The following is a 27,527-nucleotide window of genomic DNA, read 5'->3' on the forward strand; positions in this document are numbered from 1 at the left end:
AGTAATAATAACGGAGTCAGGATATACTTGCTTAGAAATAATTTCTAAAAGGGAATCAGCACTGCGAGAGTTCTCGCTACACACTCGAAAAATATTTAATTGGTTTCACAGCAAATACTATCCACTTCTGACTACGGCACATTCGACCGACATTAAATTTGCGTCTGCCGAATTCAGTTCAGTATCGCAGACATGTTTGAAAAAAGGAATCTGAATAACGAAACTCGAAAATTATCTACTTAAATCCTCAACAATATCAAAGGAATGAAACGACATCGGAACTGACTTCACTTAACACACTTGACCACGCTTGACACATCTTCAACGTAAAACATTCAAACATACAGCATGATCAGTCAAGAATACATTACAACCAATCAGTGACATGAACACAACCAACCAACCACAGCACAGGAGATAATATCAGTGCCACCAAGCGCTAAAACACCAAAACAACATTCTCAACAGGAAGAACAAAATTACCAATTCCGTACCTTTTCCAGTGACAGTGATTCCATTCCTCCAATGCCACATCCAGTGATAAAATCATTTGTTCGGCATAAAATGCACTCTGGCCCAGCTATGTTAGTGATCTTTAATTTGTTATTTTAATTTCAAGATTGAGGAAAGTGTCTGGTACATTTTTGTTAAAGTGAAACCATTTACTCACCCTTCACGTACGCGTAGGTGCCGTCGTTGTTATACAAAGAGTAAAAATGCAGGACTGGACAGGAATTCGAACCCAGGTCTCTGGATTAGCATGCTAGTATGTTAGCTAGTACGGCACCCAGTCCGCTCCATGAGCCATACATTCTATCATTCTTGAAGTCCAACTTAGCCACTCAGACCACCTGGGCTGTATCACAACTGCTGTGCATAGACAACCAGTGTCTACATTAGAGAATACTTCTGGCAGTTGAGTCATAGAATGGGGAAATAACCGATTTTATATGACATTTATATACTTGTAAAATGTGATACCTAGAGCGTCTACTAAAGTACTTATTGGAACAAATGGCCAATTCTATTGTTTACTTTTCAGTATACATCCCTCGTAAGCTCATACACTTATTTACATGCTCCTACAGTCTTTGGATTCTTCGATAGAAGTCCCCTTTAGGAATCGTCTTTATCTGATTCGACAAACACTGCTGACTTTCTGGAGCAGAGTCAAGACTTTTCACTTTGGACTTATATATATTCGCGCTTTAATATCTGCGTCACAGCAATTGCGTTGTGAGCAAGGCCATTGTTGCGGAGAAAGAATAGTCATGACCGGTCTGACATGCCGAAATCTCTGAAAAAACCTGCTCATTAAGCCTTTGTAGTACTGTTGATTCATAGTTTGACCTTATGGTACGAATTCTTTGTGGATAAAGCCCTCTTAGTTATAAAAAAAGTTTCAAGTCCAACATTTTTTCGGCCATGGCGAATTTTCTGCAATCCATGCGGCCGTTTGACGTTTAGTGGCAGGATTGTATTTGCAGCACCAGATTTCATCGCGCGTTTTTTAAATTTATTTTTTAATAAGATTGCGGTTAACTGTGTCGATCATACCTTGACAAGTCGCAACCTTTCGGTCTTTCCGCCCTTTTGTGGGATGATCCACAAGCAAATCTTCCATTTTCGTATAGGCTATCTCCCACAACATTTCCTCTCGCCGTTCCCTTACTGATATTTTCTTCGTCCGCTTTTGTTGTGAGCGAAAGATGACGATTTTGAAACAGCAGTGGTTGAATTGCATCGATAGTGGTTTCTCATTTCGACACTCAACTGGTCGACCACTACTAGGATCATCTTGAATGTCGTCTCACCCATGCGAAATCGTCCAGTCCAGGGAAATCATTCAAACGGAACAATGCTTGATCCGCGTAACTATATCGATAATTTTTTGTCGCCGTTTCGTGGCCTTTAAAACAACTTAATTGCTGTTGTGTTTTCCTCCCCTCGAATCCATGGCGAGAACATTTGGCACAAGTCTGTTCAATCGCACACATTCCAAACACTAAAGTCACGCGCATAAAACTCGGTCTGTACTGCGTCGAAACCTATTGCCAATTGTTTCCGTCGTCGGTTGGCAGATAGTGCGCCTGACATTTGTACAGAAAACTCAGTCTTAAAACATAGTGAACTGTGTGTATATTCCACCTCGTGATTATATGTCCTTTTCACTAGGGCACATGAAGGTTAAGTAACTTGTTGTATCTTATGTCGTAATTTCTGTTGAATCTAGAATTCGGATTCTGATCTGATACACTAAGAAATTCTACAAAACTTTCAACGTACACAATTCATTTTTTACCTGATTCTGAGGTAATTAATGTTATTCCTTTAAATTAGATATTCGGTAACCATATTCCCAAGTCTTGTCAGGGTACCTTCATCTAAATGTAGAGCTAATTTTATCATAGTTTAATTTCTCTCTCCAAAATATTAACTTCTTATTTCGATTTTTTAAAAATTTTTATTTATTTATTTTTTTGTCTTATGCTTATTTCTCCAGATTTTTTGCTGTCTCAAGTCAAAAAAATTCACCCTGTATAAAATTTCCTCGTCGTTCGTGCATTTCATATTATAAGATCAATGTTATAATTACTATATGGCTTTGAAAAAATAGTGCGAATAAATGTACTGTACTATTTGCCGCTTCTAGAAAGTTTTATTGTATTTAAATAAGTAGGAAATAAGATTATTTCACAAATTCGTAATAAGACTGTATTAAAAAAAAAAAAAATAAAAATAACATTTAAATCCCTGTACGAAGGACTTCTGTTGAGCGTTCTACATTATGGCATCTAAGAAGATGTCGTCATTTTTAAAAACATAAATTGAAATTTGATTTAATTGACTTTTTTGAGAAAATATAATTGTAAGAATTAGGATGTCTGGTCAATATCAGCCTAAAAAATATAAAATTCAATGCATTCTTTGTTCTTTATAACAGATAATTAAACTTGATCAAAAATGTGCCCATAGCAACAATAGCACTAGTCTACCTATTTCCATGAAGTCGTCTGAGTCAAGCGGTGCTGGATCTCACCGGTACTTCGATATCTGACTGTTCGTGAAAACCAGATGAGACGTTAGCAATGGGAAAAAGCAGATGGTGTTAGCTGTGGGGAGAACCAGATGATGATAGCATTGGGGAAAAGCAGATACTGTTAGTAGAGGGGAAAAGGAGATCGTGTTAGTAATGAGGAAAACTAGGTGGTGTTAGAAGTAGGGAAAGCCCAGATTGTGTTAGGAATGTGGAAAACCAGATGAGACGTTAGCAATGGGGAAAAAAACCAGGTGGTGTTAGCAGTGAGGAAAACCAAATGGTGTTAACAGTTGGGATAACCAGGTGGTGTTAGCAGTGGAGGAAAACAGATTGTATTAACGATAGGGGGGGGGGGGGGCGATAGTTGGCAGTGAGGTATTAACCCTGCGTCGTGAGAACAATTAGAAAACTACCTGAAAGAGAAAAGTTGCGTACAGTGGTCAGTAGAACCAGGAGAAGCAGCAATGCGATACACTGGCTACACTTCTCTAATTTCAAATCGCTAACTGGTCGGCTTAATCCTTTCAGAGCGTCATGCCTTGCATTTAGTTTAATGTGATCATATAGCGTCGTAGTAATATTTTGCTAACATTTTTCAGTTACAATATATTGCGAAAGAATATAATTCTTGATGAAGTGATAGAATACATATTGAATAGTGAAATATTGATCTTGAACTTACTGAAGAATCCGTGTTTTTTTAACTTATCCGTATACGTTTCAACGCTTGCTTATCGACATCTTCAGTACGTATCCGTTAAGGAATGTTTGAAAGGTTGAAATAGTTGAAACAAGTCCTTAAATGAGTTCAAGATCAATATAATACTATATAATATGGCAAACTTGTGACTTCAGGTTATCATATCATTGTTTTATGCTTTTGGTGATAGAAATTAAGAAATGAGTAAACTTATAGATACTGAAAGTAACTGTAGAAAGAGACAATTTAAAATTGAAGCAGTATGTGATATTTCCATACATGGTCTAGATTCTCAATTACTGGACAGTTGTAGCATCGTAAAAGAAACATTTATTTATTATTTTCATATCGTCCGGGTTTACCGTGACAAATTTGTTGTCAATTAAAAATATAGCTCTGACAAATTATATTTCTATGCCGCCATTCGGTTAAGTTTTAGTTAGTCTGTTTAATATCTAGTAATGGAGGTGAAAGTATAATCAGATAATGGGTAGACAGTTAACATGAGTTGATAATAGAAATGTTCTTTCTTTCTTTCTTTCATAGGCATTCCTTTACAAGACCCAGGTGTTGCTTGTTCTTCCAGTGATGTGCATACGCCGCGCAACGCAGACGCTGCAAGACCAGGATCTATAGTTCGTGTTCCTGATAATGGTAGCAATGCATCAGCACCTGCAGGAGCAACAGCCCCAGCAGCTACTGCACCACCTCCTCCTCCCCCGCCTGCACCAGCTCCAACTCCAAATCCTACTCCATCTTTGACTCCAGTTCCATCTCATTCTCTTAGTCACAACCATTCACACTCTCGGCCCTCACATTCACGGAATTCTTCATTGGACCTCCGAGTTTCCGGTAATGTTTCACGAAGTTCACAAGACTTGCGAAATATGGGACGCGCAAGTCATTCCCGAACGGCATCACTAGATCTTCGACATGCTCGTAACTCATCAGCAGATCTGAACAAATTATTTAGAAATGATGTGGGATTGTTATTTGGGGGACAACAAGGTAACATTTTACAGCCTGTATTCAATTTTGTTGTTTATTAATATAAAATACATATTATTAGGGATATCGCAGTTCTGTAATTTTACTGTCATTTAGTTACAATAATTTTTCTTGTAAACGGAAACACGTGTAATTTGCTTAACTTCTAAAACACATTCTTTAATTTAGTCTAAATATTATGTGTTTCGTTCGATATAGTTTTATTTTACTATGCTGAAATTATTAAAATATTTATTAAATCGTTGAGACTTTCGTCAACAGTAAAACTGTAATTATTTATTAGAAATAATGATTAGTAAAATTTCGGATAGTGAACCTTCTTGTCTTAAATTTTTATTCTGCAATTAATTTGACAAAGAGTCAAGAAAATTCCTAAGTAAAGATTCTGTTCCTGTTCATGCATGATTTTACTTTATGGTAGTATGGAATAGAAAACAGAATGTCTGTTGTAGTTAGTGATGCTGTAAAATTATTAATGTAATCCTTACATTAGATGGTAACGTATTTTAATATAATTTCTCCAAACTTAATTGTAATTCAGCTCTTGTATATTTGTGCTTGTTCCGAGGTTTTCGTCCGACAGTTTTGGTATTATTTTCCTTTTGTTGTTGAGAATAATTCATTTTTTTTTAAATATATATATATTCAGTTTCTTTCAACAATGCTCAATGCAGAATACTTTCATGAACAGGAATTCTGGATGTATTTGGTCTAGGAATTAATTCGTGCGGGTGGACAAGAGATGGCGCAACGAATGGAGCGTCCCACAGTTCCGTGTATCCACACATGTGTTGCAAACCCCTGTCATCGCGTATCGTTCGTAGTATAGGGCAGTGGATTAAAGCGTCAACAACACCAGTTTGTAGTTAAGTAAACATGGCGCAATTTGTGCCTGATAAAGTGTTTTTGCGGGGTGTCCTGCTGCATTACTTTAACATGCAGAAAAGTGCGACTGAAAGTCATCGTATTTTGGTGGAAGTGTATGGTGACCATGCTCTAGCTGAGCGAACGTGTCAGAAGTGGTTTGCACGGTTTAGAAATGCTGATTTCGGCTTGGCAGACCAAGAGCGAGCTGGACAGCCAAAAAAAATTTCAAGACGAAGAATTGACAGCATTGCTCGAGCAGGATTCGTGTCAAACGCAGGAACAACTTGCAGCAGCATTAGGCGTTGATCAAACAACAGTCTCCAAACGCTTGAAAGCCATGGGAATGATTCAAAAGATGTCACATTGGGTTCCACATGAATTGAAAGACAGAGACGTTGAAAGACGAAAAACCATTTGCGAATTGCTGCTTCAACGACAGAGCAGAAAGGGGTTTCTGCATCGAATTATTACGGGTGATGAGAAGTGGATCCATTACGAGAACCCTAAACGAAAAAAGGCCTGGGTGAAACCAGGTGAACCAGGTCCATCACAACCAAAACGAGATATTCACTGTGCAAAGGTTATGCTGTGCATATGGTGGGATATGAAAGGTGTAGTGTACTATGAGCTACTGCAACCGGGTGAAACTATGAATGGAGAACGTTATCGACGACAATTAATGCGTTTGAAGCAAGCTCTGGCCAGAACACGACCAGAATGGGAGAACAGACATGATAAACTTATTGTTCAACATGATAACGCTCGCCCACATGTCGCAAAACCGGTCAAAACCTATTTAGAAAATGTCGGATGGGAAGTTTTACCCCACCCGCCGTATTCACCAGACGTTGCTCCTTCGGACTACTACTTGTTCGATTGCATGAACAACGATTTGATTGGACAGCGGTTTACTTCTTCAGAAGATATCGAAACATGGGTCTCTGACTGGATCGCTTCCAAGGATGAGGACTTCTTTCGCCACGGAATCCGTACATTGCCTGACAGATGGGCGAAAGTGGTGGCTAGCGATGGACAATATTTTTCTTAAGGTATTTATGTATTTTGTGTTTGTACTACAGCTTCAATGTGTGCGTACCAACCGCACGAATTAATTCCTAGACCAAATATTAAGAATTTATATCTAAGAAAGCTTGACTTTCTTACGTTCGCGTTTGGAATAGCTTAATCGAATTTTATTTGGAGACAACAATATATCAGAAAGATGAGAAAAATGTCGCAGTATCTAAATTTAAGTTTCTCGTTGCGCGTGAGTTTTACAGGAAACTTAAAGTTTTCCGACTTACTTTTTAATCTTCCAATATTTAAAAAGAATTATATACTTTTTAAAAAAAAAAATGTATTTATTGTATCCAGTTTGTTACCATATCCTTAATTTGAGGTGAAATTCACTATATTTTTCAGTTTCTGGTTGGACTGATCCTCTTCGTGTTCAAATAATCAAAGCCCACCATAACTGGATAGTTGCTGCATATGCTCATTTTGTAGCTTGTTACAGGTAAATAGAAATTTTAATCTGGGAATGGAATCGCATTGACTGCTATCTGTATGACATTTCATACACATGGCATCCTGCTTTTGGGCTGCGTATATGCCATTCCACACACAAGCATTATCCTTATTCTGGACCTTGTGCGTAAAAATTCATATGCAGTTCAAGCAAAACTACATGGCCATTAAGCAGCCGTGACGTGTAGATAAAAGTTGAAAAATTCGCGTAGATTTAATTGTTTTGATATATTATGCATATTCATTTCGTTCATAGTGACAAAGGAACAGTGACATAGAAAAGGTAAACCTTCAGTTATACGATGGTAGTCAATGTGTTAAAAAGTGCTACGTACTTACTTGGTAAGCTCCAAAGTGATAAAAATTATATTTTTTCATTCTTTATTTAGTAGCTGTATTTAATATGCGTCCTTGTTTACCGTCTTACAGTTGAAATGTTATGCACGCTAGCCTTTTGGGTACTATATCCTCTGTTTCTAAATAAATAATCGAGTTTTCTGTATATTATACCATTATATGTTTCTTCTCGACAGACATATGAGGCGTTTCTGATAGTAAGGGCGAACTGAACAGTGGATCAGGTTTTCTTAAAATTTTATCTTATTTATTCACTTTTTATTATTATCATTATTATTATTATTATTATTATTATTATTATTATTATTATTATTATTATTATTATTAGTTGATAGGAACATTTTGTTGAGTTTGCCCTTAATACCCGGAACATCTCACATGATCAATCATTTGAAATTTGTATTACGTGCAACAGAAAGTGTAATTTCTATATTAAATACTAATAAACATTAAAATCTTCGAAGAAATTAAAAATTGAAACTAACTGAAGTGTTTTAAGATTAAGCAGTGGTAAACTTACGTAGTTACAATAGATGAAGTAGGTTTGTGTGTTTCGATCCAATAACAATGGAATTTAATCAGATAGTGTATACTTCCCAGAAAAAAACATTCTTTTTTAGTGATTTTAACCACGTTATGTATTACTTACCGTGTAATTTCATTTTACTCCTCTAGGCTAAAAGATTCCAGTGGATGGCAACATGCGTTTACAAGTCCTCATATTGAGAGCTGTATCGAAAGAGTCGCCATTAATGCGAAAATGGGCCAAGGCTCAGGAGGAGAAGCGTCAACGAAAATGGTAGCTATTTCGTATGGGAGCCAAGTTAGACTGTGGGCTGTATCCGAGGATGGTACAAGGAATAACGTAGGTAGGTGTCTTGTGTTCTTACCACCACAGCAAGTAATATAATTGACATTTGTATCCTCTGATGGTGTCTTACGATGAGCAATCATCTTAGAAATCGACCACGACCTTCTGTCAGCCAGTTGTTAAAACTCTCGTCGTACATTTTACTGAAATGGTATAAAACACTGAGAAGAATGGCTAACCTAAGTGTGCCTTACAGTTTCAAGAAATAAGAAGGAATTTCTGCTGTCAGCTGTATAAGTCACGATTTAACTAGTTAATTGGTGCTGTTCATAACAAGAAGTCTGCAGAGTCTCTTGCTTGTGGAACAAACTATCGAAAAGTGAACCATAAACAGTGGTTTTTGAAAAACAAAATTGATCCTGTTAGAAACTAGATGACTATACATATAGTGTATAAAGTATGTAGAAACCAGATGAATATACGTATAGTAAATTTACTCGAGTATAAGTTAGAGGTAAAAGCCTGTCCTTATATCTGGGGAGTAAGTATTTCTTCAAACTTGTTTCAATAATGTCTTTCATCTTTATCGATGTCTTCACTGCGGTGATAGATTATAGCGTGAAGGTAAGTTCCTATCATTTTGTGGGTACCCTTTATTAAGGGAAATCGTAGCGTGAAGATAGGTTTCTACCATTTTGTGGGTATCCTTTATTAAGAGAAATCAGTAAATAAAATCCTTATTTCATAAATTGTGTTGAACGTGGCCTTATGAAAAAGTACGTATAATATGGATAGACGTTTTACTACTTTGAAGGTTGAGTTAAATATTTTTCTGTGTTCGTAATAAATGGCACACTTATGTTCCTGTTGAGAAATAAAATATGAATGTTGTTACAGAAAAGAAAACCAGTGAAAAACTTGAAGTAGACATTACTTTTCCTTTTCAGGTTTTATCATTGAGCTCTTTTTATCTCTTGAGTTATTCGATTTGTATCCTGTAGCTACAAATAACAAATATTCAAATATATAGGTTTGGAGATAAACTTTTTCTGAAATGTATCAATCTGATATAAACGTAACATTAACAAGAACATTAACACACAATGTTGTCAAATTCTGAGGAAAAGAAGTCGGAAGAAAACCAAACTTAAAGAGCAAAGAAGTCGCTGTGAAACTTTCAATTTGGCGCCATTTTAAAACAGTCTCGTGATGGTGTTGCCAAGTTGCAAGTGGGGAGAACTTGTAGAAGATAAAACTAATGGCGTGGGTGGTTGCAAAGCGTATATAGAGAGAACAGTGAGTAATGAAGAGAGAGAATTATATGCGAATAAAATTAATAATAATAATAAACTAAAAAATATAATTTAATAACGAATAAATTTAAGCTTGTGGTCGAAAAACTTTGATAACCGTCATTATTCTCATTGTAATAATAATTAACAATTTGTGTAAAGAGCAATTAAGAAGGAAAATTTGAATAGGTCGTTAGAAGATGCAGTTTTGTTCAATAATTTATAACCTCAAACGCCTTTATCCAACACTTTAATTCTTGTAGGTTGCCGTGTTTTTTTACCACACCCCTCAATTAGGAAGTAATAAAGCAAAAAAATTAAAATTACAGAAAAATTAAGAAATAATGGTGAAAATAAAAATGAGTCTAAAAAGATCATAGTTGGTGAAATGAGATTGGGGTCGAGATAGACTGTTAAGACGAGGAGACGGTTCGCGGATAGCATGGTAATCCATTTGTGTCTCTCTCTGTGGGACGTGAATAAATTTGAAGTGTTATGGACGATTTCAAAGTGTTAATTCTTTTCTCTTCTTTCTTTCCTTGCTTTTTTCCTTTTCTCTCTCTTTCTGTCCCTTGCTCTCTCTCACAGTCATAACGCGAGGACAAATTGAGGGTAAAAGGGAATGCCTATTATTGTAGTCGTAAATTCCATTGTAGAATTGAATTTAAAACTTCTGTTAAATGCTTCACATCATAATATGAAATACACAAATACGAAGGGTGTAAAGTGAATATCGTCACATAGACTAGGTCTTATCGATATGAATTGCAAGTTACTTGTACCATTTCTTGACAATCTATTGTCACTACAACAGTTTTCTTTTTCCATCTGGCTATGAGCTTCTTGACTCTATCGTAGAATTCTATTTTTCCGTCCTCCCATTATTAGAAAACTGTCTGAATTACTTCGTTATCCATAAAACAGCTAATAATGCTGAAGACTCGTAAATCCAGTGTACTAAATGACTTTATACTCGATTCATTCAATTTGCGTTTTCTTAGAATTAACCTAGAACAGTAATTATTAGCCTTTTGAACACCAAGACCCCCTTTTTGCTAGCTCCCATACGACCCTTTCTTCAGTACAAGTAATAATAAGAAAATTCACAATAACAATAGAAATATCTGGCCATCCACCTGAATTTGGACGTGAAGTTGAGACTGTCCTCCATCGAATGCACTGGGATCAATGGTGTGGGGCCACCCTTGCCATGATGACAGCCTCCACTCTTGCAAGCATACTGGGCTCTGGCGGCCCATTCTTCGCGGGGTGCCAAAATAAGAAGATCGGTATGTCTGGCACGAAGTTGGCGTCCCAGAGATGTTCATTGATATTCAGGTCGGGACCTTACTCCGACGAGGCCGTAAGTGGGACATTATTGGCTTAAAACCATTCTTGCACACGGCCCGAAGTGTTGTAGGTACATTATTGTGTTGAAACACACAATCATCGCCCCCGTAATTGTTTCCCCACGATAAGCAGCAGGAACATGCCGACCATTCGACCATCCAATCGTCACATGGTACAATAAGATTCGTCACTCCATGTCACGGCTTGCCATTGTTCCGTTGAGCAGTTGCGCCGCTCCGTACACCATGCGAGGTGGCATTTCGCATTTATATTTATGATGTGGAGCTTGTGGACTGTCGCTTGTCCATAATATCCGATATTTCGCACCTCACGTCGAACAGTCATGCTGCAAGGATTATATCCCACCGCTGTTGATAATTTCTGTGTGATGGTGGTGATCAGTGGATAATTTCTGTGTGATAGTGGTGATCAGTGCTTGACAGTTGCTGCGTGTTACTCTATTCATAACTCTGTGGTCTCTGACTGTCAACCCGAGTGCCGAACGTTTTGCAGTTGCACAGGTTCCATCATGTTTCTATTGTAATATTCGCTACAATGGACTTCGGGATGATATGTTTAGGAGGATAGATATCTCGCGCACTGATTTGTTACACCTGTGGCATCCAATACCGGTAATTTCACCACGTTCAAGTCTGTAATTTCCCTGGGCCGACCTATTCTACTGTTCCACACTGTTGCCTGCTGTTGTCCCTCATTTTGCTCACCTATCACATTGTAGCCTACTATGCGCGACAGACTTCTAATATGGTGTCCTGATATATATGATCAATTAGAGTATATATCGATGCTATTTAATTTTTCATCCAAAGGTTTCAGGAATCACAGTGTTTCTTTTTACCTTAAAAAAATTGTACAAAGCCACTGTATACTGTGGTTCTTCATTAATGTAATATAATTGGTGCGCATCATACATAAGTGTTGAAAACTTTCAGCGAATCGAAACAAAACAGCAGATACATAATTAAGTGAATCTGCGCAGCAGTTACGTTACATTAATGGTAAATCTCAGTATACAAAGACTTAGTGCTGCCGTCTCTTTCATCTTCACATCCCCATTCTCGCCCACCTTCATAGTCGACTGAGAAAATAAAATGGATAAAAGATAAAGTTAATCTCAAATAATAAAAGATTAAATAAGTATACGGGAAACTTAAAGAATTGTGAGATAGGATCATTATATACAATTTAAGACCAGGGATGTGATTTGCGTATAGACTGGAAGTGTATTTCCGTCTGTTTGTGAAGAGGTTGTAAAAGAGTCTTTAGGAAGGATCTTGATAATATTGAAGGGGAAGTTTTGGTTGGATTTACCGTGTTTTGTTACGAGTTACTGGTACAGACAAACTAAAAGTAGTATCTGCAATAACAATGCGGTTTGGAAGAGAAGGTAAGAGTTCTGACGAACAAGACTGAACAGTGTGTTCGAAGTATACCAGAATGGTAGAATATGGTGTTGTCCTTGAGGTGAGATGTTTTAAGTTCAGGCCTATTAACAAACAATTCAATTATAGGGGAAAAAGAAGTAAAACTTCCTATTTTTAAACTTCCTCATTTAGTACTATCAAGTTTTCATTTTCTACAGAAACTCATAAATAGGACCCCGCGTAGCGTAGTCGCTAACGCTCTCGCCCTCGGTGCGAGCAGTCCCGGGTTCGATTCCCAGTGGGGTCACTCGATCGGAAAAGTGTAACAGCCTTTTCAGGCCAGCCATCCTGAATGAGGTTTTCTTTAGTTTTCCTCATTCGCACCAGGCAAATGCCGGGATGGTACCTAACTTCTAGGTCCCAGGCCGCTTCCTTCCTTCCCCCATCCTTTCTTCCTTCCCTTTCCCCGGATAGTGTGCTCGCCGAGGGACGTCATCTCTCATGTACGTGGCCTTAGATGCCAAAAGCTCAGAAATCTGAAATCTTAGAAACTCATAAATCTTGCTCATTCTATATTCACAACTTGCACATATTCTCAGAACTGGTCTCTTGAAACGCCCTTCATCTCCGCCAAAGAAATGATAGAAACTCTGGTGCAAAATTGTCTTATTACCCCAGTGTGACTTTTTGTCATCCTATAACGGAGTTTCAATTCTAGTGTTGAGGCCAGATTTCCTTTTTACAGTTTGAGAATACATCCCATTAAAAAGTTCTCAAGATCCCTCTAGACCACAGATTTTTGTGCGCTCTCAGAGAGACTTGAGAAGATATTTACAATATTTTCAATACTTTTCTGTTCGCTGTTATCCTGACGTTTAAATTCTGATATGATTATTATTTCGTGTACTTCATATTTTATATATGTTAAAAATTATGATATGTTATTAATTTCTGTCTAGGTATTTTTAATCTTCATGTACGAGTGGAATATCTTTTCTTCATTGGAAGTCAGTTGGTGGCCTTGTCTCCAACGGGTAAAATAGGTGTGTGGCATGCAATGACGCAGCACTGGCAGATTCAAGATGTAGTTCCGATTGCTTCCTTTGACACTGCTGGCTCGTTTCTTTTACTTGGCTGTAATAATGGAGCAATTTATTACATAGGTATGTATATTTGTTGCAGTTTTTCCCATTGATTTGTAGAGGCATTTAGAATCCGTTAGAGTTGGAAGCAGATCGTTTGTTAGCGCTGTGCAGTATGCCAGAGAGAACTTGATCCAATATTGCCACATTAAGTAGCTATAGGGTACGAAAGCTTCAGCTCATGGATTTACGAATAGAAATACCAAAGCAACAGAGATCAAATTAAAGGAGCAGTTCGAGTTAAAAGCAAGTTTGGTGCAATAGAAAGAGTAACAAAAAGTAAGAGACCCGTATTTTTTTATATCTTGATAGGCAGTCTCGTTCAGCTTCTACAGACATTTGGTTTTGATGAATCGTAAATAGTGACGTCACTGGTGGGATACGCGAGAAACTCAATGTGAGTCAGCAACCACTCCCTTGTACGCAGCTGATAAACCTTTAATAGTGCATTGGATTTAATAGATTGTGTTTTGGATTTGTTAGCAGTCTTGCTCTGTGTTGATTCTTGAGGGAAGTTTTTGTTAGTTGTTTTTCCTATAGCATTAGTATAAAAAAGAGTAGAGAGAGAGCAATAATTACGTTTGTTGTGCGAAACCGTGTTTCTTCCAGACATGTTTTTAGGGTGGCACTGTCTCCCGTAGCTCTGAGAGATTCCCCCGGAGGAGACCAAAATATTACGTCTATAATGTAATAAATATAATAGTACTGTGTAAAAATAATGTTCCTCTCCGAATACTAAGTGTCCCTTCCACCCCCCACCCCCCGGATTCTTTCTGAAAGAAACGCTAGTGTGAAGTAGAAAACACGTGTTAGTACAGCGCGTGCTGTGTCTGTGAAGTGAAGTAGAAATGCCTAACACCTGCTGTGTTTTCGGTTGTAATTCTTGTGCAATTGAAGCTGAGGACGTAAAGTATCTTTTCTTACGTTTCTAAGTCGTGAGAAATCACCAGATCGATATAAATTATGGCTCAAGAAAATCAAGGGTGAAAAAAATGTACCAAATAAAATCACTCGTGTTCGAAACATCTTGAAGAGCCTGTCTTCGAGAAGTTAAGTTCACTGAAAGAAAAGTTAATGCCAGTGGCGGATCTAGGCTGGAGCCGGGGGCCTGGGCCCCCAGTTTTTGAGTGACAAAATTGATTTAAGCCATTATTAAGATATTTTTGAAAGTTTTTAGTAAACATGATATACATATCATAGTCTTGGTTCTGACCCCCCCCCCCCCCCCCTTGAGTTTTTACCGTCAAGATTCACTTCTGGCTAATGCCAGGAGAATTATTTACACGCAAGCTGAGAAAGAATGCTGTTCCAAGTATACATATTATTGAAAGGTTTAAAATCCGAGCCATTGAACAAGCACCGATCTATGTCCAGTTACCAACGTACAAATTTCGTACAAGACGCAATTGACGGTTGTAGTCAAGACGAGGCATTAGAGGGTAATAGAGACGATGTCACTCATGATTCTGAAGATACTGCTTTAGAAATAAGCTATACAATGTGAATTAAGGAGTGAAATATATCGGCTTGTAGAAGGAATCAGTGACGATGACTGTTCCTCAAGACATTGATTCATCGTTTAATTTCTCTGTATAATGTGACAATGATGATGAAATGGGTGATGAGAGTTGTTCCGCGGTCAGCTATGCGAATAAAAGAAATTTAACCGGTGAAGTGTTTTTCGTATTCTGACAAACTTTACAGATATTATTTCATTTTTGCCTCATATGTTGCGCTCCTGTACATACCTTGAAGCACAAAATTATAGGGTCAGCGTTAAAAATTGCAACAAAACGTGGAAAAGAACATATTTATGTTTGGGAATCGGAAGAATGCTTAAAGAAAAGGTACTTAGGTGTTGCAGCAATCTCGTCCGCCATCTATTTACATATTGGTTTCGATTTTTTTTTTTTTTTTTTTTTTTTTTTAAACGCTGAACTAATTCTTTATAGGATACGTTTTATAATATTATAAGAACGTTTGTACAGCCCACCATCAGATAACATTTTCTACATGCAGATGATATTTGTAAGTCTTTGCAATCAGTTCTGGAAAAGGAAACCGCACTTCAAACGTGCCACCGCACCTCTCACAAACAGAGTTTGAAAAAACCCGGGCTTTTTTGAAAAAGCCCAACCCACCTGGGCCCATATGGTTTTTTTCGGGTATTTTCGGGTTTAATTGGTTTTTTCGGGTTTAATCGGGTTTTTTCGAAATATTTCAATGTCTTTGGGGTAAAAGTGTTAAAATGTGATTTATATTTCAAGATTGTCATTGTCACAACTTGCAACAATTTTCTACTTACTGCTGTTTTGAAAAAAATGGCCGCCATTTTGAAATTTTACATTCGATCGCCGAGAAAATCTATACAGCAAATTTAACATGTCTCGTGCTTCCACCGTCAAAATTTCAACTTAAAAGACTGAAAATCGCGCTTCGTAGCGTGGATACTCGCTGTTTTGAAATAATGGCTGCCATTTTGAAATTTTACGTTGGTATGGCGCCAAAATCTATAAAGGAAATTTAGTGTCTCGTGCTTGTATTCTGAAAATTTTAACTTAAAAGGTCGAAAGTTGTACCCTGTAGTGTGTGTGGTAGAGGCAGGCAAACGAGTTGAGTTGATTTTGTGTTTAACGTCCCTTTCAGCAGCGAGGCTATATGAGACGGGACCTACTGATTAACGCAGAATCCGAACCACATGAGCTCCCTCCGGGAAGCAAACCCTGGTCCCACGCCGAAGACGCGTACACTAACCGCGTAGCCATGAAGGAGCTCGGCAGACAAACGAACAAATGTAGACCAAGTCATCCAGAAGCCTGACTGACGTTCGCCAAATATGAATACCAAAAGGGGTCTATTAATTTAAAACAAAGATACAATTCATGTTGTATGAAATAAATAAATGTTTTAAAATGTCTTATATGAAATTAATATCTTCCAGTGTAAATAAACCTGTCATATTTTCTCGATGAGAATATGGGCTACCTCAGATCCCCCCCTTCCTCAACTTTCCAACACAATGCAATGAACTGTAGTCTGGTTCTGGACAAAAGTATAATAGGCCGCGGTGGCTCAGTGGTAGAGCGTTCAACTCTAGTGCATGGGGTTCCTAGTTCGATCCCAGCTCGCGCCAAGTGAGCTTTCTGGTGGACAAACACCTTGTGTGGGGTTTTCTCGGGATTCTCACGTTTCCTCCCACTTTCTTCATTCCGTCATTTCAAACATTTCTCATCATCACCGTTACATTGAGCATAGCACGCATAACTGTGAGACTAAAACTAAAAGATTTCATTTTATTTATTTTTTTTCAATAATATAATAGGCGAAAGTTCACTAAGCAGCAGCTGCTTTTCTCTGTTCGTACCCTGCAATTAATTGTATAGACTGAAGATGCCTAAAAACTTCAGATGTGCTATAAAAATGCTTTACAGGAAAACAATATGCAAATTATTTAAATCAGTGGTACAATCTACTTTCAATATTTTTGGCGCGTTGAGCAATATTTATTTACATGGCTGTATCTGCCAAAATTACGTTCGTCAGTTTAATCTGATGAAAAGCTGATTTTCCTCCTTGTGTGTAATTATCAGGACCAGATTTACATTTTTCTAAGACGTGGACCAAAGTACAATTCTGTGCCCCTAGCCTCTGAAAAAGATTATAATTCTTGTTAACTGATCTAATGTGTTGCTGAAGAAAAGGTTAGTCATCTTTCCTGTGTTTGTAAATGTAGAAACAATCAAAGCCATCTTCTTTATGTTCCGAAGAGTATCCTAGTTTCCATCAAGTGCAATGGAAAAAGTAGCATTGCAAATTTCGCTCGCTATCAAGTCGAACAGGGTGGTGTTATAACTTCCTCGAAACTGTTACATGCAACAGCGCACTGTTCATTCACTAATTAGAGGATTCCCAGCCAATGTCAGAATTTTTTTGTTTTTCACTTTTCGAATAAGCTGATATTGATAGAAGAAATGGAACGGAGTTAAAATACGGGACATTTCCCTGTCCCGACTAAATTTACGGGGACGCGGGACACTCGGGCTCAAAAACGGGATGCGTATGGCAGACTTAAGCGTAAAATAAATAGTTTTATTGTTGAAGTATTCATTTCCGACCCTTCTGCGTTTAATTTGGGAATTTCCCGACCACTTCTTTCACGGCGTGTACATCAAAACTTCACTAGTACGGAAATTTAAACTCAGCACTTGAAATAGTAAGCGTTACATAATCTTCGGAACCCCAAGCATTAAGCTTCTTAAATTTGACAAGAATTTTTACGCTATTGCTGGTTTTGATTCTACAGAATGCTTATTTTAAGAGTAGCAACAAATGGTTGAATTAAACTGTTATTGTTGGAAAACCAAATTTTAGTTGAAGAACCTTGTGTTTTACATCAAAGGTGAGAAATAATACTAATAGTTTTACTAATGTATTTACATATGTACTATTAGTACCGGCACCTATGACCTTAAACCCGTCAAACGTATGAGTGATAATGTCCCTCGGTGTCGCCAAGTCGACAAGCATACTATTCACGGAAAATAGTTTCCAAAGTACAAAATTGGTTATTTTACTTTAAATAGGTTATAAGCATAATAAATACATTAATTTGTTCTATAACTATCGCAAGCTAAGGTAAGTTTTTTAAAAAAATATATATATATAAATTCATTCAGTGCATTCAGAACTTTATAAAGGTCTTATGTTGAATGTTGTTGTATACCTTAACGTGAAAGCCTCTAATCCACCCAAGGAAAGTCTAAAATGTGATAAAAATCACTTACAATGTAATCATCTTAGTTGTATCAATAATATACTAACAAATTGGTCAAAAACCCAGGTGGGTTTTAAAGTGGGTTTTTTCAGGTGGGTCCAACCCGAAAAAATCCACCGGATTTTTTCGGGCTGGGCCCACTTGAGCAAACCCTGCTCACAAACGAAATGCTTAGCACTGTGTAGTATGCATATGTAAGCCTGCTCTCGCTCCTTGCCCACCTATGACGTAATCACAAAATCTTTCTTCCTCTGTTACTCGCTAATGACTGAACGTATCGCGATCAAACAAACACCATTCCTTTTAGCATTTTCAACTCTACAGATGGAAATAAATTGTAAAAAATGCATTTCTAAGTCGAACTGATCCTTTAACCATAATATTTGCCTCCATTCCACGCCTCCATCTTATATTTTCTCAAAATTGTTATTGAGTACATTACATCACGTTCACATCCTAACTATAAGTTATGTAATTCTTATTACGAGTCTTCATCCCGGTGAAATTAAAATACCGCTAATTTTACAGTAATTATGTGATATCTTCAAATAGATAAAAGATAATCAAAATGTGGAACAAGAGCACCCTAGACAATATTATTTTACATAAGAAACCGTTATCACGACTCACTTATCTGCTTTCGATTTCGAGCCATTTTGAAAATCGGCATTTATTTTCGTGTTTCTAAACAACTGAAAACGGAAAACCACTAGGTGACTTGTGATAACGGTACCTCACGCAAAATAATATTGTCTAGGGCGCTCTTGTTCCATATTTCAATTATCTTTATCTATTTGAAGATATCACATAATTAATGTAAAATTAGCGTTATTTTAATTTCGCCGGGATGAAGACTCTCAAGGTTCAACTGTTCAACAAAGAAAAAAAGTAGATTAAAAAAATACACGAATGGAGTCTATAGTTAACAGTTTAGGTACATTGTTGTATGACGGTCTGTTCATTATGTATTGTGTATACATTAGCATCACAGGAATATTTCTTTTATATATATAAAAACTTAAATGATAGTTGTTCCCTTGCACGCATGTTTCGGAATGTCGTAAGCAATTCATGGGGGCTAAAAAGGCTCAAGTCCCCGAGGCTCTAAACAAACAATAACGAAAAAGGTTTAGTTTCAATGCTAATGCTATTTTTAATTATTACAATGATTTGAAAATGGAATAAAAGTGAAGATATTTCTTCCAAATTTGTATTTGTTCATTTAGTGAAGTTTAGCGTCTCCTTTGAGCACAGAGGCTGTATGAAACTTAAACCTACAGTTTCAAGATGGAATTCGAACAATCGAAATTCGCTCAAAATTTCTCAAGGCTTTCCCTCTGAGAATCGAACTTGGGACTCTATTCACGAAAGACGCACACGCTCGATACTAGACCAACATGGAGGGCTCCAAGTGTATATCGTGTGAGCGGACCGGCTTCAGGAGATTTGACGTGGACCCGCCCGCAGATTTTTCCTCGCTCACAATACATATTTAAAATAATTACACATTTTAAGTACAATCTTAAGAACCTGTTGATGTACCGCGTGTCGCTTATTACTATTACCCTCCATTGTTTTAAAAAAAAAAAAAGTTCTATTATACCATGTCTACTTGCAGGAGTAAATTAAAATAATAACGTTTGAACCGTTAAAGAATGACTGTGATAAGTTCCAGTGAGAAATGACATAGTGGAACTTTCTACTACGCATTCCGATTCTTCCCACCATCCCAGCTGTCACTGATATGCTTTGTGTTTATGTATATTTTGAGTGAAATGTTCTTTTTAAATCGTAAAAGTAAGCTTGTTTCCAGTTCAACATACTGTTTCACTACGAAGGTTATTGGAAACGTGGACAGCTTCACATGAGATCCGGACCACTGGTTTCTCATTGGAATGGAAAGCGAAATTGTTATCATTTATCCGTGATAGGCGTCAATAAATTAGTGGCCACATTTCAAGATTTTGAACAGTAAAGCCATACAAAATCTTTTAAAAATTCAGCTTTAAAGTTCGAGAACATTTTATTGTTTGCTGGCGGCTAAGAGAAAGAAAAATCTCAATTTTCTTTACAGCGTGTATTTATATAGAAATACACAAAAAATATATAAATCTAACTTACTAAGTAATTATTAATGTAATGGAAAGAACTTGTGCATCTAATTATGTAATTTAACAGTATACTAAAAATTATCGTTTAAATCAAGTAATACTCCAACTAACGATTATATTGATTTTATGTATATATTTATTCCTCTGTACAAATAAGAAAATAATTATGTGGATTATTTTTCATTGCCAGATATGCAAAAATTTCCGCTACGAATGAAGGATAACGATCTACTGGTTACAGAGCTATATCGGGATCCATCAAATGATCCAATTACTGCCATATCAGTATATCTCACACCCAAAACAAGTAAGTAGATTTCTTACGTTCTTTATTTCACATTTTTTTTTTAAATCTCAATGTATTTTTGTTAGGATATTGGAATACGTAAGATCTTAATAATAAACTCCTATTTCTTAATTAAATTGTATCTAACAAAATTAACTTACATAGGCCTAATCATCAACAGTTTGTTTTAAAATAGAAATAGTAAATTTAGATGTTTTTCCCATATCAGGTTTTAATTACATGTTGTTCATTATAGATGTTACTGGAAGAAATTAAGAATTAATTGCAAAATTCAGATTCTATGCATACCGGGATGGACATGAATAGCAAATTACTCATAAGAATATATATATAAATTAAAGTGACTATGTTTGTGACTTCACATCTCTTGAACCACCCGACCGATCTCGATCAAATTTGCCACATAATTGAGGTTCGGGCCTGGGATGTTTTTTTTATCATTTCACTTTGACGGTACAACTTAGGGGAGAGGGAGATATATAAAAAAATATCGAAAATGACCGGTATTAATGTAGAATCCATAGTTTTCGGGGTCGGGGATGAATAGTGACACTTCCGATGACATTTTATTTCAACCCAGCGAAGCGAGTAATCAATGCTAGTATATATATATATATACTATATATATATATAACAGCATTAGATAGTGTAAATTAGGCTAAATGCTTCATGAGATAGAGAAGGAAAGAAGGGTAGAAAATGAACAGAAAGTAGATGTGAAACTTCCAGTTGTGGACAACATTGGAATACAGTCAAAAGATAGTGTTGGAATGTTCAAAGTGGAAAGAGTTAAGTGGAGGAAGATTAAATTAAATTAAAGTGACCGGGTGGCCGATAACAATACAGGAGAACGAATAGATTAAGAGAGAATTCATCTTTATAATTGAGGGAGTCACGGGCCCTTACGCCGTAAGTAATAGAGAGCAAAATTATGCAAAATAATAGAGAAAATGAAGAAAAAAGAATTGAAAAGTACGAAGTATGAATTAATGACATAAAAGTAATTTTAAATAGTAAAAAGAAATGGTATAAATACATATATATAAAACCGAATGATGAAATAAGGCGAAGGCGGAAAAAATGAAATATTATTACTATTATTATTATTATTATTATTATTATTAAGTTTAACGTCTGACAGTTACTTCTTTTAGGCTAAAAGAAAATCTTTCAATTTAACGTCCCATAATTATGCTCATTAGGCTAAGGGAGACGGTAGGCCGAAAGACACTGATGATTAATGAAAGTGTATGATTATGAAATTAAATTTTTGCTCTCCCACAGGGAATAGAACCAAGGACCAGTGCATTAAAGGCATACGCGCAAGCCACTAAACTGGCGGGAAGGTTTTTGAGGTGATGATAAGACAAGTGTGTGTGTGTAGGGTTTGGGGGAGGATTTTGCTTATGGTATTGTAGGTTTCTTCTTGTTTCTGAGGAATGTGGAAGAGTTTTGGGGAAGGATTATGAGGAAACTTAGGCGAAGGGTATAGTCAAATTAATTTTATGATGCAGAAGCATTAGTGATTGTTGATGTGAAGACGAGCAGTTAGCATGCGTAGTCACATAGAAAGCGAATATAAAGAGAGTGAAGAATCGCAATCCCCATTGGTGTAAAGTATGTTTCCTTAGTTGTGGGACATTGGCAAGTCAGACAAGTTGTACATCTGAACTTCTGGCTGGATTGCTTTGGACTCTAGAGTGACCATAAAATTTTCAGCTGAGAACGGGACAGGTTCCGGCTTTTTAAAAATCATGAGAAATGAAAAAGAAGTCAGTGTGCGTAAATTAGTTCCTGTTTATCATAGCAACACCTAATACATCTATATTGTAATATAGCGTTATATATATACACCCTCCATTCCAAAAGAAACCGAACGTTTTAAAAAAACAAAAAAGCAATGTACATTTTGGAACAAATCATTTTTATTAATCAATGTATTCCCCTTCTGCATCGATACACATATTTGCACGCTCCAACAAGTTGTCAAACGACTTCTCCATGTCCTTTATTGGAATGGTCTTTAGGACGGCGGTCGTCGCCTTCTCAATGGCATCAATCGATGCGTGCCACTTTCTTTTCATCGCCAAATGCAGTTTCGGGAACAGATAGAAATCGCACGGAGCGAGATCTGGTGAATAGGGCGGATGATGCAACCGAATAATGTGATTTTTGACCAAAAATTCAGTTACAAGTCGCGAACGATGTGATGGTGCATTATCGTCCAAAAGAGTCCAACTGCCGATTTCGCGATATTCGGGCCGAATACGACGAATTCTTGCCAGCAAACGCTTCATGACGCCCAAGTAAAACTCTCCAGTGACTGTCTGGCCGGGCTGAACAAATTCTTTGTGGATAATTCCTTTTGAATCGTAAAAACAAATCAGCATCACCTTAACTTTTGACTTCACCAAGCGACTTTTTTTTGGGTGTTCCTTCATCCGGCGCTCTCCATTCAGCACTTTGCCGCTTTGTTTCGGGCTCATATTCAAAACACCACGTCTCGTCACCAGTTACAATCGATTTTAAGAAGTTTCGATCCTGCCGAGCACTTGTAACGATGTCTTTGCAATGCGCAATTCGATCAACTTTTTGGTCTTCGGTGAGTTTGTGTGGTACAAACCGCGAATTAACCTTCTTAAGGCCCAAAACTTCGGTCAAAATGCGGTATGCGGTTGTTTGAGGAATGCCTAATTCCATTTCAATAACTTTCACCGACGATTTTTTGTTATGTTTGATGAATTCACGCACTTTTTCGATGTTTTCTTCCGATAATCCGGTTCTGGGACGGCCTGATCTTTCGTCATCATCCAGCGTCTCTCTACCCGATTTAAATCGCCTGAACCACTCGTAAACTTGCGTACGGGATAGACACTCATCACCATATGCATTTTGTAGCATTTGGTGCGTTTCACTAAAAGTTTTACCCAGTTTAACACAAAACTCAATTGCAGCTCGTTGTGTGAAACTCATTTTCCGACCGATGAACACAACACACTGACAGTTGAAACGCAATAACTTTGTTGCCGTGCATCCAAATGTCATGACATTTATACCACTTGTCAATGAGGGACTACGCCATCTACCGGTAAAATATTACAACAGATAGCACTAGTGGTACTATTTGTTTTCAAAAGTTCGGTTTCTTTTGGAATGGAGGGTGTATAAGCTATAAAATATAGACTATATTTTTAGATACTTAAGAATGACTATGAAAATTGGCTATAAAATGGCTAGAAGTGAAAATAATGTGGTTAGGATTGCTATTGGTGCTGAATTAGCAAGCCTAGACTTTTAGGCCTACCTTTGTTCTTATCAGCGTCCTGATATCAGAGCTCCCCCTCCTTTCTCTCTCTCTCTCTTTGTTGCATGGTGGGGTCAAGTAATTCTATACTTATGAAAAAGAAAAGACACGTTGAAGTTTGTTCAACAAACAAGCAACCGTATAACCTCTGTTGCCTTTCGAGCAGTACTGCGAACTATAGATCATGTTTAATGTAGGGAATTTCAGTTCAATTCTTGCCTCTTTATTATTAATTATTAATACCTTTACGAGTAGTACAGGTACTTAGTTTATTTACTTCTTTCAGTTGCATGAAACGGGACAAATGCTACTTTTTTCCGTCTACTGACGAGACGGTACCGGTGAATGGGACGTATGGTCGTCCTAGTTTGGGCAGAGTTGCGGGATGTTAAAGTTTTTTATTTATTTATTTAAAGAATTATAACATCAACATATGGTGTAGCTGAATTTGCGAGGGAAAGAAAAATATTGTTGATTATTTAGTCATATAGTTTTAGGAAAGCTTCGGAGATGCTGTGTGGTAGATCAGATATGGTGGGCATCTTTACTTATATATAAAATAATGGGGGTGCGTGTGTGATCAGAATTTCGCATAGAAAGGAACGACCTAGGGGCCATCAAATTCTGTACACAGATAGTCCTTCACCAGAACTAATAACATATGAAGCTCATTTTTCGATTTTCAACTTGGAGGTAGGGGAGTCGAATTTAAAGGAAGTAAAAGTATATGTATAAAAGTAGAGTATAAATACCCAGGACAACCGATAGGAGCTCAGCGTCCCTTTCAGCAGCAAGGCTATCTGAGACGTGGACATACAGCCATAAATAGACTCGTGGGTGCGATTGCATTAGGTGGAAGTGCTTTTTGTGTTGGTATGGACTGGGACCAATAATATGTGTGTGTAACATTGTATAACATCTGCTGTGTTTGTAAGACCTTAAGGTATCACGTACACTCCACGACGACTTCGGTACCTCTATCTACATGGGACAGCCTCATTCAGGAAGCCAACATGCAGTATCACCAAGGCTTGATGGGGTGGAGGAACATTCCAATGAATGTCCGTATGAACTGGTTTCTATAGTACCCGGTGGTAATTCCAGGCATTAATGTACTTTGAAAGGACCCTTCGGAACATACATCCTGCTTTGACTTGGGTCGGCTCGTTACGGGCTACCATCCAGTATCTCTATCGATATATATCAGTTCCTAGTGGAGTGTGTACCAATAGTCGCACTTTAGTGAATACTCAATTTATAATGTGGCTTTTTAAATAATGTAATATTTCTAATTTATAATTTAGACGTAGAAAATATAAAAGCCATGAAAGGGTCCTTGAAAACTATATATATATATATTTTTTTTTAAGGAAAGCATGGGAACTTGTTTTAAGTCAAAAGTGTCAAAAAATAAATAAACATAGACAAATAATAAACATGATTCATTTGGTTTTGCAGGTTTGTGTGGAAATTGGATTGAAATTGCATACGGCACGAGCTCAGGAACAGTTCGAGTGATAGTACAACATCCAGAAACAGTTGGGCATGGTCCTCAGTTGTTCCAAACGTTCACTGTCCACCAAAGCCCGGTTACGAAAGTAAGTTCGTGCATAATTAGTAACGAGAATAATACTTTAAACATAAGTGTTATAAATATATTTAGATAGTATTGATTCTTTAAGTATTATTCTTTGTACTGGAGTAATCAGTTCAGAGGTAATGAAGAAATAGTTGATCTAGATGTGATAATTTCCATTTTATATGTTTATATACTAAAGGTACATTTTTTCATAGGTCACTTTATCGGAGAAATTCCTTGTGTCTGTGTGTAGCGAATATAATCACGTTAGAACTTGGAGTGTTACACGTTTTCGAGGAATGATATCGACGCAGCCTGGTTCAACTCCTGTGGCATCATTCAAAATCGTGTCACTAGAAGAAGTAGAGCCGAATATTAGTTATTCCGCGGGAAATGATTGTGGTGAGTACTTGAAGTATACAGTAAATACTAAATATTTCGACTTACTGTGTCGCGCAGGTTTAGAATACTAGTTTATTTCTATTCTTTCATTCAGAGAAGAATGGAGTTAATTTAAGAATATGGTATACAATTTCATTATGGAGCAGTATATTAGTAATCAAATTAGTAATTTGCTGTTCGAAACGTAGTTTTTAGCCCACACAAGATAAAATTATGAAAAATGTTACAAAAAATAAGGCGAAATGTTTCTTCTTAGCTGAGCTTGCGGTGCTACGTTAGCTCTTGTTTCTGCACATCAACAGAGAAAACTGGCTTAAAGTGAGTCAAGCCTTCGTTAGTAGTGAATAAGCAACGAAAACATTTTGAAGCCTTTTCTTCTTTTTGTTCATTTCTTCTTGAAATGAAAAATACCTTTATCCACCTTTATGTACTTATATTTTGTGGAAAATTAGTTCTAAAAGGTTAGTACCGAAAGAGATTAAAAATGTTAAAGCCTTAGAACTTATTCTTGGAATATATATATATGTATATATATGAAAACGGATCATATAACTGTCAATGCATTGTAGCGGCGATTCTTAAGTTTCACCTATTTTCTGTAATGTTCCTTCTTTTACTAATTTTTAACCGTGAAAGGTATATCTTTATCATATTTATTGTGTCTATAACAGTTTACCTGAACGGTATCGACCACTTAATTCTGTGATCATTCTCACTAGATTAAGACATTCACACAAAGATCGATTCGCTTCATGAAGCATATATCTTTTAGGTGCAAGGATAAGGGTGCTTCGAATGAGATCTCTTCATGAGTTGGTAATTCATATAGGAAAAAAAATCGGAAATTCTACAATTGCTTTCCGGTTCCACAAGTATTTTTCGGAAAGGACTGAATATTTTTTTCGAACCTAAAAATTGTTTTTTATAGTATTTCTTTATGTCATGTGAAAATTGGTATGTTTAAGGAGCAAGGAATATTGAAACTTATTTCTCTTTTTGTCTTAAACAGTACAGTCTTGATTGTCAAACTAAAGCCACAGCTGCGTTTATGACGAATTGAACCCACTAATCATTAAGTACCAGTTTGTAACGACACTTAATCCTGTGCCAGTTCGTAACGATATTAACGATTACTATTCCTTGAAGGAAGTATTTGCCTGTATCTTTTCATTATAGCTGTGGAATTATTTCACGATATAATAATAATAATAATAATAATAATAATAATAATAATAATAATAATAATAATAATAATAATAATAATAATAAACTAACCAAAGGACCAAACATAAATACTTGTGTAACCGTTTCGGTAGGGTAACATCGCCTTCATCAACACGTTATCCAGGAGATTTCACTCGAAGTCCGTAGAAATCACAAAGACAGGCATCTCGTGAAATTTGTTTAACCAGACAATGCCGTCCGAATTGTTCTGAAGAAAGAGGTGAATTTCCATCCATGGAAACCACATTGCTGCCAGAAATTATCGGCAGAAGACTGTGATCATCGGCTGGACTATGAGATGATGATATTTGCTTGATATGAAGACTGGTCCGAGCTTTTCGGTAATA

The 27,527-nt window shown here is 36.8% G+C and overlaps 1 protein-coding gene across 1 annotated transcript in view; it reads left to right on the forward strand.

Annotated features, from left to right (window-relative positions):
• LOC145664045 (BTB/POZ domain-containing protein KCTD3) overlaps positions 1-27,527 on the forward strand; it is a 44,240-nt gene that overhangs the window by 6,092 nt on the left and 10,621 nt on the right. The window contains exons 3-9 of the mRNA XM_081730370.1: positions 4,287-4,748; positions 7,038-7,131; positions 8,175-8,368; positions 13,297-13,500; positions 20,555-20,671; positions 25,434-25,573; positions 25,770-25,956. Coding sequence (XP_081586496.1) covers positions 4,287-4,748; positions 7,038-7,131; positions 8,175-8,368; positions 13,297-13,500; positions 20,555-20,671; positions 25,434-25,573; positions 25,770-25,956 — 1,398 coding nt within the window. The remainder of the gene's footprint in view (positions 1-4,286; positions 4,749-7,037; positions 7,132-8,174; positions 8,369-13,296; positions 13,501-20,554; positions 20,672-25,433; positions 25,574-25,769; positions 25,957-27,527) is intronic.

Source organism: Thermobia domestica, chromosome 11, assembly GCF_964235325.1.
Source record: "Thermobia domestica chromosome 11, izTheDome1.hap1.1, whole genome shotgun sequence".
NCBI lineage: Eukaryota > Metazoa > Arthropoda > Insecta > Zygentoma > Lepismatidae > Thermobia > Thermobia domestica.